Source organism: Bos taurus, chromosome 7 (genome assembly GCF_002263795.3).
Source record: "Bos taurus isolate L1 Dominette 01449 registration number 42190680 breed Hereford chromosome 7, ARS-UCD2.0, whole genome shotgun sequence".
Lineage (NCBI taxonomy): Eukaryota > Metazoa > Chordata > Mammalia > Artiodactyla > Bovidae > Bos > Bos taurus.
The window spans coordinates 94577238-94593043 of NC_037334.1; the positions used below are offsets into that span (position 1 = coordinate 94577238).

The 15806-nt window shown below is 44.1% G+C and overlaps 1 protein-coding gene across 8 annotated transcripts in view; it reads right to left on the reverse strand.

Moving 5' to 3' along the window:
* Positions 1-15194, reverse strand: part of MCTP1 (multiple C2 and transmembrane domain containing 1) — a 1071916-nt gene extending 1056722 nt beyond the window's left edge. For 4 of the 8 annotated variants that reach the window (XM_059888261.1, XM_059888265.1, XM_059888264.1 and 1 more), the window contains exon 1: positions 12769-15138. In XM_059888261.1, coding sequence (XP_059744244.1) covers positions 12769-13509 — 741 coding nt within the window. In that variant the 5' untranslated portion in view covers positions 13510-15138. Of the gene's footprint in view, positions 1-12768 lie in introns of all 8 variants that reach the window. The other 4 variants (XM_059888262.1, XM_059888267.1, XM_059888266.1 and 1 more) reach the window with 4 other exon arrangements.
* Positions 15195-15806: the final 612 nt, after the last annotated feature.

Genomic DNA, 15806 nt, shown 5'->3' on the forward strand with positions numbered 1-15806 from the left:
TAAAACAAAATAAAATAATAAAATAGGGGTAAGAGGACCCAGGAACTGGTTGGCCTCAGGTCAAAGGTGAGATGGTACAATTTAGCCAAGAGAGCCCAGCTCAGGGTGGCCATAGGAGGACCACCATCAACATGCTCAGCCTCACACAGCCCACTTCAGAAGGCGGGATGTGCACTGTGATTTAACAGAAATGTAATTCAAAGGTGGGGGTAAAGGTCAAGCCCTGTCACAATAGATACAACCACGAAAAAGGTCAGAGGCCTATTCAAAACAAGTTCACACGAATCTAGTGCCAAGTTCTAGCATCAAATACAAACCCAATTTCTGTAGGTGCTTGAAACTCAAGTTAGACTTCGACTCCTAGAAAGAAAAAACAACTAGATTTTAAAATATGGACCAGGCACTTACAAAATACAGCACTCAAAATGCCATCCAGATATAACTAAGAGGATTATGTTATAAAAAGAGCCGTTGAGAATCATTAACAAAAAGCATTAACAAAAAATAAAATATCCTTTAACACAAACAAAAGCTCTGCTGTCCCAGATCCATGTGTTCCTAATTTAATTACTCTCCAACGCTCTTTTTCAGGTGATTTCAAAAAATGAGCTTTCTGTGATTATGAGAATACATCTTTACGACCCTAAAGGTTATCATTCTTCTCTAATTAAAAGATGAACTGTATCAATAAAGTAGCTCACCTTTTTTTTTTTTTTTTTTTTTAAATCTGTGAGGATCACTTTATGAGAATAAAGCCAAGCTAAGCTTGAAAATACTAATGATAAATCTTAGGTATTTGTGAGATCTAGGTTTCAAAAGATGAAGGAAATAATTCAGTGACCTCTCTTCCATGGTGGCTGTAAATAAGATGGATATTTACAGAAGAAAGATTACTCTATTGAAGAAAAGGCATTCCTTATACAATTAAGTTCAACAGAAGATTACTCATCCCCTTTGTAGAACACCAGGCGTGTGTCTGACTCTTAAAACCCCAAGGACTGTAGCCTGCCAGGCTCCTCTGTCCATGGGATTTTCCAGGCAGGAATACTGAAGTGTGTTGCCATTCCCTTCTAGGGAATCTTCCCAACCCGGGGATCAAACCAGAGTCTCCTGTTTGGCAGGTGGATTCTTTACCACTGAACCACCTGAGAAGCCCGGGAAACCACAAGTGTCTGCTCAATGTCTTTTTTTTTCCCTTTGGTTGAGCTGGTTATTGTACACCTACTCATACTAAATGAACTTAGACCATTTATAAAGACTATGTTATCACTGAACCTTAGTATCATCAGATTAACTTCAGTGGAAGAATTTCAGAGTTCCTCTGCTTATCTTTGACTCCAGGGGGAAATACAATGTATGTGAAAGAATAGACATGTGTACAAACCATACTAGGTGAAGGCATATGTATGTATGTGTGTGTGTGTATACAACATATGTCGAAGTAACACAAAATATCAAAAAACTATAGGAACCAATCATTTAAACTTCACTGTGAAAAAAAAATATTATTAAAAAAAAATGCTCGACTTTATTTTCTCTGCTCAGTTCCCAGAAGGACAAGTGAAATAGCTGAAAGGCAAATTGCAGGAGGGCAGTGAATGAAGAGCCAAGACCCCAAAAATATACCACCTGGTTATTTCTGTAACAGAGACACACAGATGCAAGATATACAAAGACCCATGCATGGCGAAGTCCATACAGATCTTCCTCGTATTCTAGCATCTAGCCAAGGAGAAAACTGCTGGAGCTGGAGGAAATGAAAATGTCAGGTAGAAAGGAATAGATTAAGAAAATTTTACAAACCCCAATCTCCTTGAAAAGAGGCAGAGGGAGTGGGGCATCTCGGAAACTGACAATGTGGTTCTCATCCCATCTTTGCCTATTCCCCTCATTCTCACTTAGCTGACTCCCTATGAGCAGGGCAGGAAGTCAAAAAAGCAGCAGCCTGAGGCGATCCAACCAGTCCATCCTAAAGCAAATCAGTCCTGAATATTCATGGGAAGGACTGATGCTGAAACTCCAAAACTTTGGCCACCTGATGTGAAGAGCTGACTTACTGGAAAAGACCCTGATGCTGGGAAAGATTGAAGGCAAAAGGAGAAGGGGACGAGAGAGGATGAGATGGTTGGATGGCATCACTGACTCAATGGACATCAGTTTGAGTAAGCTCCGGGAGTTGGTGATTGACAGGGAGGCCTGGCGTGCTGCAGCCCATGGGATCGCAAAGAGTCTGACACAACTGAGTGACTGACCTGAACTGAGCTGAGGCTAATGTAAATGCAGGCTACCTAGGGGCCAAAGGGAGCAGAGAGGTGCTGGGGTGATGGCCGAAGTGCTGAAGTCAGTGTTGGTTTGCTTGAAACCACTGAGTTGAAACAGCACATACGCGAGGCACTGCCCCTCACCTCGGAGACGTTTTGAAAGTTGAGGGAGGCATAGAAAGGAGAGGGAGCCACAGTTCATGACTGCCCTCAGAGACAGCGGGGCACAGAGATCTAGAGTGTCCCCACCTCCAGGGAGCTTTGGCAACAGCTTTGTAACGACACAGAACTCGTCTCCAAAATCTATTTCAATTGCAAAAGAGATTTTGGAAAACACTCAGACTTCTAGTTTGGTGTGGAAAATATCATTCAAAAACAACTATAGAAATGTTAAAATTTTCTTTTATCAAAAGCTATTTTACATTTCAATAAAAGAACAGGAGTCAAATATGGCTTAAAGGTCCAGATAGAATATTGTTTCTATTCTGAGAGAAGATCAAGTTGCAATTTTCAGAAACTGACCATGTATTCACGCATGGGTTAATTTTGTGTCTGACAGGGAATGCACATCCCAACATTTGAGGCATGGCGCCTTAAGACAGAAAAATGCCAACAAAGCCCTTCAATTCCAAACCCTTGCATTATATACGTCCCCAAATATTTAATCACTTTTACATCCGGCACCATAAAAATCTGTGTAACAAAAATATGTAGGGGGTTTTTGTTTTATCTGTTTTTTTTTAAAACACAAACATATGTCTTGTCCTTTGTTTCATTAACACTCACTGCTTTCAGTACCTAATACTGCAGAGAAAATAACTATTTTACTCAAGAAGAATCCAAAATAACTATCAAGAATATGAGCTTTTACATTAAAAAGAATGAAATAATGCCATTTGCACCAACATGGATGGACCTAGAGTTTATAACAGTAAGTGAAGTTAAGCCAGAAAGACAAATAACATATCACTTATATGTGGAATCTAAAATATGACACAAATAAACTTATCTATGAAACAGAAAAAGACTCACAGACATAGAGAACAGGCTTGCAGTTGCCAAGGAAGAGGGGGGGATGGACTGAAAGTCTGATGTTAGCAGAAGCAATCTGGTATATATAGAATGGATAAACAGCAAGGTCCTACTGTATACCACAGGAAATAATATTCAGTATCTTGTGATAAATCATAATGGAAAATATGAAAAAGAACATACACGTAACTGAATCAGTTTTACAGCAGAAATTAACAAAACACTATAAATCAGTTCAATTCAGTTGCTCAGTCATGTCCGACTCTGTGACCCCATGGACTACAGCATGCTAGGCCTCCCTGTCCATTTTTTTACACTACAATTGAAAAAAATTTTTTTTAAGACCGAGTTATTACAGTAAATAAGTGACAACTGGGCACCCAGGGGCCCAGCACCCTCAACCATTTGCATACATGCAAATTCAGAACCCAACCTTCCCTCTCCCTCCCAAAGGAAAATACCTTTTAGTAAAAGCATTTCGAACCAGAACCAGGAAAAATCAAAAACATAAGGAAGGGATGTGCTGTGATTTATTCCTTTCACTCTACCTTTTCCCGAAGGTCCAGATGCATCACTGATCTTAAAAATCTGTCCATGTCCTCCTCCCCAGGGTCAGTCACCCGCCAACTTCAGGCTTTAACGGACTGTTCTGGCCTCCGACTTCATCCTTCCAAGACTCAAGTCTCCCTGTTCAAATGCCTCTGGGGCCCTAGATACACTCTCTCCTCAACCCTCAGAGTTCCCACACCTTCATTTGCACCTTCATTTCCCAATACCCCCTCCTCCAAACATCCTAGGCTGCAGTCCCATTACTGACGTCCCTGAATTCAGGGTGCACGTGTTCGCCTGGGAGCACCCTCAAATTACTGCCACCCAGCCCGCTCCTTACTTGCCTCCACACCCGCACCATCTCTTCTGCAGACGCTACCATTTCCCTGCTCTCTGGGCCCAGCCCCACCACCCGTGTCTTTAAGGACTGCATCCATCAGTTAACCCATCTTCTCCTTTAACGTCAACCTCTCCCTCTCTATGTCCATTGGAAGCAAAACCAACAGCCTGCCCACGATCCCCTCCCAGCACAGTCCTTGTGCTCTCAGCATCACTTTCTTTTACTCCTGGGAAGAGCCAAACTGCTTGACCTGCCTCCCTGTCCCCCTCCTCTTTCCACGCACCCCTCCACCTGTTGCATTCCATCTTCCATCCCACCACTACTGATGCTGCTATTCTGTGAAACATTATCGATACCCACTGTATCCAGGTAACATTCTCCTGGCACTAGGAAGGGAGAGGCAAAGTCAAACATGAGCTCTCTGAGTCAGAAGTTCAAGCTGATAGCTAAATTCAGCCCAGAGATATATTTTATTTGATCTGTGTTGCAGTTAAAAAAAAATGAACTATTTGCCAAAAATGCGAGATTCTGGAGACGACACACAAAAATCCGGATTATTTTGGCTTCTGTTAAAGAACCGAGAAACTCTGGCTGCACTGCTTCTTTCACTGAATGATAATCATCAGCCGGAGGGAGAAGTAGCTGCCCCTGGAATGGAGCCCTTGGCGCCTTCCTTCACTCACTGCCCGCCCCAGCAAACCTCCTGTGCTCATTTACTTTGATGGCCCCTGTGGGTAATGGAGTTTGAACACATGCTCTAGATCACTGCTGTCCGATAAAATAAAAATGTGTCACACACACACAACTGAAAATTTTCCAGCAGCCACACTTTTTAAATGAAAAGAAATGGGTAAAACTAACTTTAATAATATATTTTATTTAATCCAATATATCCACGTTACTACTTTCAACACGCAAGTGATAAAAGAAATTAGTAGTAAGATATTGTACCTCCTTTTCTTTGAGCTGAGGCTTCAAAAATCTGGTGTGCGCGTTAACTTTCCACACATCTCAACATGAACTAGCCACTTCTCCAGTGCTCAGTAGCCAAATGTCTCTGCCATATGGGATGGCGCAGCCCCAGATGCTTAGTCTCTGTGGTTGGTATTGTTTAGTTGCTAAGTTGTGTCTGACTCTTTTGCGGACCCATGGACTGTAGCCCACCAGGCTCCTCCGTCCATAGGATTTTCCCAGGCAAGAATACTGGATTCAGTTGCCATTTCCTTCTCCAGGGGATCTTCCCAAACCAGGGACTGAACCCACGTCTCCTGCGTTGCAGGCAGATTCTTTACCACTGAGCCACTGGGAAAGCCCCAGATGGTTAGTGGTTAGTTACAAAAATCGCCTTGCAATCAGAAATAGAGAAAATGTTAAGGAGAAAGAGAAAACAAGCAGGGCTAAGGATAAGGGAGGATGATGTCAAGGAGCAGGCAAGGTGAGAATTAGAAAACAGAAGAGTAAGCAGGGACAGAGAGACAATGAATGAACAGCCCTGGTTCAGTCCTCCAAGGGAAGAAACACCCTTGATAGGCAGAAGCCGTTGACAGGCAATGCTGATGTTCTGAAGGAGGCTTTGGTGTTCTAAAAATATGCTGAACATTAGACAGGTGGTCACTATGAAAAGCAACTGGCAGACCGTCTGAACCCCAGTTCACACACTTGGCACCTCAAGAGGCAGCAGAATGAGTCAGGCTAATAAGGGGAGGATTCTTGATCAAGACGGGATTACACTGGATGCTTGGGGCTGGTGCACTCCCCAGAGGGAGGGTATGGGGAGGGAGGAGGGAGGAGGGTTCAGGATGGGGAACACAGGTATACCTGTGGCGGATTTATTTCGATATTTGGCAAAACTAATACAATATTGTAAAGTTTAAAAATAAAATTAAAAAATAAAAAATAAAATAAAGTAAATGGAGCTGAGGAGAAGTGCAATGAAGCAGGCAGCAAAGTGATCTTAAGCTAACATCCAAGGGGAGGTCAAGACTCAGAGATCATGAGGCAGGACAGGTCAACAGGCGTCAGTGATCCAGACGTGGGGGTGTAATTTTAGAGGCCAGACAAGGAGACTGGGGTGCAAAACAGATAGCTGGGGTCAGAGACCAGCAACAAGAAACGCATCCCCGAGCCAGACACCTCAGGAGGAGACATCACTCCCCCATCCCCCACGTGAGCACACAACGGTGGTCATATGCTCCCTTGTGCCCTCAGACATGAACCAGAATTAAAGCACAGGCTGAGAAAAGCCAATCCAGCAGCTGAGAGAAGAGGAGAGTGTCAAATACGTTTGCCAGCCATAAAAGGACTTGGAAACAAGAAGGCAAGAAGAACATCTTTCTACAACACAAAAGTGATTTTGAAACTTCTCCAAGAGAACTTATCTCTGAACAGCTCCAGCCCATCCATTCATCCCTTCATTCATTCAGCAACGGTTTAAAATGGTAATAAATGGTAATGGTATAAATAACAGTATAAAACGGTAATCCATTTTACAATGTTGATTCCATAGGTCCACTGTCCTAAGGCTTGCCAAATTCTATTCCAGCAGTGCAAAATAAGGTGTGATTGCTAATACAGAAGGGGCCTCTCTAAATAAAATCTGTAGGATTAGGAGGCTTGCCTTGATCCTAAAATGTCCAGAGTCCCATCTATCATGTGCCATAATTTTCCAGATTGGCTAGGGCCAAAAAGAATGGGAAATAAGGCTGATGTAAAACATCTCAAAAGAGATTTCATAGGAAAATTGTTCTCTCAAGAACATAATATGTGAGACTTTTAAATCTCATTATAATGAAAATGAAGTTTTCATGCTGCTTGCATTCAGACTAATATTGAATATGAATATTTGGAGACACTGGGGAAATTGTGGCCTGCTATTTTGCTTAAAAAAAAAAAAATTCTAAGAAACTGGTATACATTGGAGGGAGAAATATATTTGCATACAATCTTGAATTGTTAAGGTTTAGTAATTACTTTTCACACCTGACTTATAAAAAACAATGTAAACTAGAAGAAAAAGTTGATAATGACAAAGACATCAAGATAGCGCATAAACCTCACCATGCAGGCAAAAATATAATAGTTTAAATGGTAGCAATAAAATCCACAAATAAAGACAGTAAAGTTTATTTGACAAGTGAAAAAAAATTACTTGAGGAACTTTATAGGAAGATAAGCTTATCATAAATAGGTATGCTTTGCACTGGATTTTCATGGAAATAAGCAAGATTACCTAAAGCAAGTTAAAACAGTATCTATTTCATTCACAAAAATCAACCCCCTCCCCCCAAAAAGCCAGTATTCAAACAATGGCCCTCAGATATCAAGAAAAGGTTTTATTTAGGATATTTGGTTTATTGAGGCAGGGAAATATATAGTTTTTAGTAAGTTTTCCAGGAAAATTAATAAGTCAAAGCAAAAAATTTTACATTTCAAAAAATTAATTTCTGCTACTCTAAAATTGATGTCTGCTATAAAGCTGTAAATAACTATGATTTAACTTAAAAATCCATTATCCTAACTTCTGAATCTGCAGATTTTATCAACGCTTCCAATGTTATCTACACATACTCTTTACTCATCATCAGTCTAGAGTTGGCAAACATTTTGATAATCGATATAAGTGAAAAAATCATGCTACATGTTTCCTTGTGCCAAATATATATTATTAACCTTTAATTTTGTGAAATCATCCCCTATTTCCAAACGATGGAGCAACAGAAAACAAGAGGGAATATTTGTCCTATTTTCTTTACGAACCTGTTACTCCTACTTTATCCCTCAAAGTATTTATTCACTTTTTCATGATAGTGTGCACATATTTGCCAAAAGTTATATAAGATTTTTTCATTACTATCTAAAGAAGCTGTGATGTCACCAGTAGTGCCTGGGTTAATTTTAGGCTACTTTTGCCCCCACTGCAGGGAAAATAATTTACATCAAAGGGCCAGCAAAGCCCCTGTTGATTTTTTTCAGCACCCATTTACTTGCAATGGTGGCAGCGGCAAAACTTTGATAAACCATTCAAAAATAATTACAGCACTCAACTGCTAGTCTTTATTGAGACAGGTTTCAAGCCCATCTCAATTAACATATACCTGATAACACCTGCATTTATAAATACAAGATCCTTGTATATGTATGTGTGTGTGTTAGTCACTCAGACGTTTCAGACTCTTGGCAACCCCCATGCACCAGCCTGTCCATGGGATTCTCTAAGCAAGAATACTGGAGTGGATAGGATTCCTTTCTCCCAGGGATCTTTCCAACCCAGGGATCAAACCCTGGTCTTCTGCATTGTAGGCAAATTCTTCACCTTCTGAGGCATCAGGGAAGCCCACAAGATCCATAGCTCTACACAAATTCACCAGATACACCTGATATTGAAGGTTATAGGAAACAATTCCGCTCCAGAGCAAAGCTATCCTTCCATCTAGCCCTTTCTCTGGAATAACCTGATGATGCCAATATTTTTTAAGAATGCAATCACACATTGAACTGTACATCCTGCTCCCAAATGTCCTGAGATCTCACCCTCACTCTTTCACTTTGAAAAAGCTTTGGAAAAGTTTCTAACACTCCTTCTAGGAGCTTATTTTTTAGATTATTAGGGGGATTTTAGTAGTTTTAATTATTTACATTACTTTTTAAAATTTGTGCCTTCCCCAAGTCTGCTGCTGCTAAGTCACTTCAGTTGTGTCCGACTCTGTGTGACCCCATAGACGGCAGCCCACCAGGCTCCCCTGTCCCTGGGATTCTCCAGGCAAGAACACTGGAGAGGGTTGCCATTTCCTTCTAAGTCATGCTATTTTAAGTAAGATTAAAGACACCTGAAAAATAGATAGCAAAAATTACACAAACCACATTTTTTAAACTTTTTGATACAGACTTTCTTTAAAAGATCAAATAATTAATAAAGCCAGATTTACTTCATGTCTAGACTTAATCTTAGAAAGTACCTTCCACTTTTTATTGGAGCTTTCCTATGTAATTTAGAAACTTTATCACAAGGAACGGATATTCTTCCTACTGTGTTTTGAAACATTCCTATCCTGAAACATTTCATACCCTGAATATTTTACTCACTTTTTTCAAAATAATTTTTACTCCTCTATGAAAGCAATTTTAACAAAATGAATTTGAAAAAAATAAAGGATTAGCATTCATAAACACTGCAAACTTTTGTTAAAACACTTAAAAAATGCAACATATTCATGCCTCACTCTTTAACGGACTTTCTGATTCCAGCAAAGTATAATTTTAGTAACTCATCAAGACAGAATACATAAAATTGGCACATTTTTGATATGCACACAAATTGAGAAAGCATCTTTCCCAACTGTGTTGCAGAAAATGAAATGCATCTGGTATGACAATATGGCCCAGCACGTGAACTAGAATCAGTGGGAAAAAAGGGGTTTCTTTTTTCTTTTTTTTCAAAGCAGAACCTTTTAAATAATGCACATGCCCCAACAGCAAGGCATTATTAAGTCTGCTAAACTGTTTCAAAGGTATATTTGACTGAAAAAAAACACACACACAATAGCAAGTAGGCTGGCAGGGGCAAGGGAGGTAGACTGGTTTGTTCAGTTGTAATAATTATACAGCAGAGACTTCCAAATCTCTTTCCCAAGCAGTCCAAAACAATTTTTTTGCTTTTGCACCGTATCTCCACCCAGTCTCAGTGTATGCGCACATATGTTGTTGGGGCCTCGTGCTGGGCTAAGGGGTGGAGAGGTGGGGAGAGTGTTGCAGAACATGGCTAATGCCAGGAGCAAGCAGAGGACAAGAGAAAATTTGAGTAACCTGCTTTCTTTTGCAATGAATTTCCTTTTTTTGAGAGAAAGGGTTTTTTCTCTAGGCAATCTGAAGATGGATTTAAGGCTTTTAGCATCTTGTCTTTTATGTGTTCCCATCTGTGCTTATGAACTGTGAATAAAACTGAAATCTACATGTGCGACAAGCTCCCTCCCCATGCCCAAGTGTCTTCAGTGAGGAGGTGCAGGGAGAGAAAGGAAAGATCCCTGAGTCGGGCTGGAGGTCCCGGAGGGTGCTGCAGAGTTATACCTACTCCTGGACACCTTAAGGAGTCCTCGTCCAGCCCCAGGTTCCAGCTCCATTACTTCCTTCTCTCTAGAGGGGTGAGCCAGGTTCCTAGAGTTGGGCAAAGAGGCATTTAGGAGACTGAGGAATCCTCTCTGTGCATTAGTGAAAGAATGCTGCTAAAAACTGGATGTGGGACTCGTAACAGAAAACTGTCCACTTCTCAGGGCACAAGGTTTCATAAGCAGCAGATGCAGCGAATCAACAATTAAGCCTCAGGGCCTATTTTCCTGTCTACACTCCATCTATCACCTACTCTTTGAAAGATGGTTTAGCCTTTGTATTCCTCCTATGACTTCACTGACATTCTGGTTCTTTATAATGAAAAGCTTCTTTAGAACTATAAATGGTATGATCAATAATGTCATTTGTAAATGTGATATAAAAGATACGCAACGATGAATTACCGAGAACAAAGAACAAATTAATTCAGCTAATCAATCACAGAACAGATTCTAGGAAACTGGAATGTATTAATAGGCTAACTTACAAGTATTAATCAATAGGACTGAAGTTATCTCAGAGACATACAAAGTTCTAAAAGTGGTCAAGCGTAGCTGTCATGATGGAAAAACATTTTAGAGAATGACAAAACTTCTTTCTGTCATATGTTAACAATGTGAACTTGGAAAGATTCTTTAATTTCTTTGAGCATTGATTTCCTAACATATAAAATAGCAAGAACTTCTATCATGTAGGGCAGTTGTGAGGATTATATCATGCAAGTGCCCAGAATATTATGAAGACACAGGTAATAATGTTTGCTTCACATTCTCTCAAATAGGTTTTTTGGTCTTTTGTATAGAATGTTCATATTTAAATAGCAGTATTTTTCAAATAAAGGTTGATAGCATCTGAAAACGTTTTGATAAAAATGAATATAGAGATTAATTCTTTCTATTGTTATGAAAATATCTTGCAATTCACTGAACTGCAAAATTACTTAGTAAGTTAACACTTGCAGAAATATGGTGTCTTTTAAAATGTTTTGATCATAAAAGTTAATGAAAACAAATGTAAACAAGTATACCAGCTCTAAAATTCTTATACATTACGATTACGTACATACTCAAAAATAAATAATTTTAAAATATATAGTATTCATCAACACTGAATTTAAAGAATCTTTGTAAAACCACCTCATTTTGGAGCCAGAATTAGGAGTTCTATTCAATTCTCTTTCAAGACAAAAAGGAAAGGTAGGTTCATTCAGGCTTTTTGTCAATACAATCTGTGCCTCCTCCTCTGAGAGTAACTGGAACCTTGTTCTAAACCATCAGGTATTTTCTAGAGCGTCAGTAACATCAGATTATTGAAGCAGTTGTGTTTATGAAACAAAGCGTACTAGCATTCTGGTTTACTTCCTGATTACACTAATACACTAGCCAATAAACTGTAAAAACTTCAACTGAAAGTCCATCTATTCCCATATCTTACCCTTCAACGCATGGCCTTATGTTTTTTGTGATGCAACTTCTCATCTAATTAAAGTTTTACTGTATATATCCCTAACCTAACTCATCAGAGTCAAGATAATGAGAATCAATATAAGATGTATTGGAATAAAAAAGTTCTTTAGGTCCCTGGCAGAATGCAACTTTCAAAATACTTGCTAGCATGACCACTATTTGATAAACATTTACAAAAGTACACCGCCTCTAGGAAACCCTACAAAACCGAGGGAGTAAAAGCCGCAGCTCAGTGGAACGTTTTACAGATTTTTACTTGACCATTGCCTGACCCAAGAGTCAACATGGTGTACAAAGCAGCGTAAATTGAACGCAACTACTTTAGATGACTATAAAACAGAAAAAACCATAGGAACATCCGTGTGACTAACTCGGAAGAGACACGCTGTCCACTTGTTAGACAGCGATCCACTCGCAGCAGGAAGTTTTGAGAAGGGAGGGCGGGAAGATGAAGACTTTTGCGCTTAAAGAGTTTCCCCAAGACATGACCTCACGTTTGCCTCTTCGCATTTCTAATTTTCCCTGCAAGTGTGTTGGGAGTGCTTGCTTTTCCTTGGACAAGATGAGACTTAGCTAGACAGTCCTTTTAGGGGCTCTCCAAAAAAGTACGCATTTTATGTCTAACCTTATTCCTCTCCTATTGTGATGTGCTTAGTCGCTCAGTCGTGTCCAACTCTTTGCGACCCCATGGACTGTGGCCCGCCAGGCTCCTCTGTCCATGCTATTTCCCAGGCAACAATGCTGGAGTGGGTTGCCATTTCCTTCCCCAGGGTCCTCTCCTATTGGGCTACCTTTAATACGTCCACTTTCATAGGCAGCTGAGAAAGCGACCCAAACAAGCTTCTAGCAGTAGGTGTTCTTTCTGTCCAAAGTCAAGTCAGAGGGCAAGTCAGAACTTTTCCCTCGCACTGTTTGATCCGCAGCACCCCTACCCGGCCCCTCCCGGGGTCCCGATTGCCCACCGCTGGAGGCGTGGCCCCGCGCGCCCCGGCTCGGGCCGCGCCCACCTATCACTCACCCCGCTGCTGCCGCGCTCCGGGCCCTTCTCCGGGGTCCGCGACTCCGCCGGGCTCGGGGCTGGCTCAGCGCGAGGCGGCAGCGGCGGCGGCGGCTCCAGCAGCTGCTCCAAGCAGGCGGTGCCCGGGAGCGAGGAACTCTTCTGATGGCACAAGTGCGCCGCGGTGCCCCGACGCCGCGCGCCCTCATCCCGGGCGCGGTCCCCCCTCGGGGGCGGCTGGGGCGAGGAGGACAGCGAGGATGAGGCGGAGGACGAAGAGGGAGCCGAGTCTGGGGAGCGTCCGCCGGGAGGCGTTGCGCTGGCTGCGGCTGCAGCAGTGGCGGCCCCCGGCCCCTTTCCCACGGGAAGCAGATGCCCGCGGATCCGGCGGCGCAGCGTGGACCCCGGCTCGGCCCGGCCGGTGCCGCCGGGCTCCAGAGGCTCCGGCGACGAGCAGCACAGATTGGGCTGCGAGGAGGAGAAGACGCGGTCCAGCACTTGCTTCCGTTTCTTGAAGCCGCTCCACCGGCTGCCCGCGCCACCCAGGGCAGCCGGGGCATCCCGCCGGCCCCCGGGGGGCGGCGGGGAGGGCGACGGGGTGTCCGCAGTGCGGCGCTCAGGGCCCCCCGCGCGCGCGCCCCCGCCGCCCTTGCTCTTGCCCACACCCAGCTGCAGGTTCTTCCACAGCCGGGCCTGAAACGAGGACGCCGCCGCCGCCGCCGCCGGCTCGGGCGAGCCCGCCGCGGCCGCCCGGGGCTCCATCCTCCACCCCGCGCTCCTCCTCTCCCCTCCTCCTCCTCCTTCTTCTCCGCCCTCTCGGGCTGCGCCTCCTCCCGGAGCCCCGCGGCGGCGGCGGCCGACGCAGCAGCACCAGCCGGGAGTGACCGGCGGCTTCGGGCCAGCGCGGGGGCAAGCCGCCCTCGCCGCCGAGGTTCTCCCGCCGCGGGACTCCGGCGGCGCCGCCGCCGCCTCCTCGCGCACCGACGGGGATGGGCTGTGGCTGCGGCCAGATCGCCGCCGCTGCAAAGTTTGTGGTTCCGAGCGCAGGGGCTCCAGGCCACTGGACTCCCCCCTCCGCTCGCCCCCAGGCCGCGCCCTGGCCCCCTCTCCTCGCTGGCTCCGGACTTGGGGAGCAAAGCGCGCTCGGCCGTGCGCTCCCAGCCGCCGCGCCAGGGGACCCCGCAGCCGACGCCCTCAGGGCAGCACCTGTCAGCGGCGGGGGCGGCTGCCTCGGAACGGGGCGCGCGGGCGACTCGTGCGACAGGGAGTCCTCGGCACGCCCGGGACCGTCCTCCAGCTCCCGGGTGGGAGGGCGAGCGAGGCGAGAGCCGGTTGGAGTTGGTTAGGGACCCGAGCCAGCTTGCTCCCCGGGAGCCGGCCACGGTTAGCTACCCACGCAGCTAGCTCTGGGCCGGCAGCGAGACGCGCCCTCCGACCATCTCGGTCCGTTCGATGAAGAGAGCCAGGATGGAAATCATGCGCCTTCCCTGGTTCCTGCGGAGCAGCCAGTGTCCACACCGAGAGGTGAACCCGCCCGAGTCCTGAGGCTGAACGCCGCTGCCTCCGCCCCGCTGCGCGCCCTGGGTCCAGGACCAGAGTTTGATTTCTTCTGCCTTGACTTCATCCCCATCCTCCCCTCCCCGCTCTTTGCTTGTGCCCTTAGTTTCTCCTGCAATCAGGGTCTAGAGGTTTCCGGGAGTCTGACAATAAAGCAAGTCCTGAAGTTGCAGGGAGTTTACCCGTGTCCCAAGACGTGGAGGATGCGCACTGCTTCTCATCCCATTCCAAACGCAGAGTATCTTCTTTTCACCCAAGTGCGTTTTCCTTTCGTTACTTACAAAGCAAATGAGAAAGGCTCCTGCAGCCTTGGTTTCTCCCCAAATCTACTGCTCCAAGGGTCTTCTGAATCTCCTGAGAGAGTAGTAGGATCCCTTCCGCACGGCAAAATGTAGGAAACTCACAAGAGCCCTGGCACCATAATGCCTAATTCCAATCTCCGCTAGCTAGCAGTATGCCCTGGATGTATCACTCAATGCTTTAAGGTTTTTCTTTTTCTATTTGCTTACCTTTGTAACAAATATTTATTGAGCACCTACTATATGTCAAGCAATATGACAGGCTCTGAGGATGCAGCTGTGAACAAGGCCAACAGGGCTCCACCCTCATGCAGCCTATCTTCCAGTGGGAGAATCAAACAATTTCTAATAGTGAAAAGTCCCATGGAGAAAATAAAACAGGGTACTATAACAAAGTGGCTGTGGAGGTGGGCTTGCCAGATCAATTGCAGGACACCCAATGAAATTTGAATTTCAAATAAATGATGTACAAATAATGTTTGAGTATGCATATGTCCCAAACATTGCATGCGACTTACTAAAAGACTATTTGTTGTTTATCTGAAATTCCCTGTTTTGTATTTTTATTTTCTACATCTGACAACCCCATACAGAAGGTGTTTTTGTTGTTGTTGTTTTGAGGTTATGTGTACATCTGAGAAGCTAAATTTTGAGTTGAGGTTTAATGAGGACAAAGAGCAGTCATTGAAAGATCTGATTACAGAGCATTCCAGGCAGAAGGAACAGCAGGTGCAAAGGCCCCAAGGCAGGAAGCAGCTTGGCTTGGCATGGCATGTTCAAGGACAGATGGAACTGCTGCAAATAATGTGGAATAAGGTGGGTAAGAGATGAAAGGAATAAGTGAGCAGAGGCCTGCTGGGGTGGCTCCTACAGCCATAGTAAGAGAATGAGTCTCCTGTAAGTGAAATGGGAAGCCACTTGAGGGTTTTAAGCATGAGTGATGAGATAGTACTAATGCCTGCCTTGCAGGGCTGTTCTAAGGATAAAGTGAAAAAGGACTTCACTCAATGCCTGAGGCTTTTCCACACGAGAGAGTTACACCGAAAATACAATAACCATAAAAAATTACCTCAATATAGAGCTACTGTGATAGCTCAGAAGAGAAACTATTTTATCCAGAAGTCTTCCCTGCAACGTAGGAAAAAATATTCTAATACTAGTTTTTCTAGGAAGTTGTTAATGAAAGCACAGAGAAAATAAGTA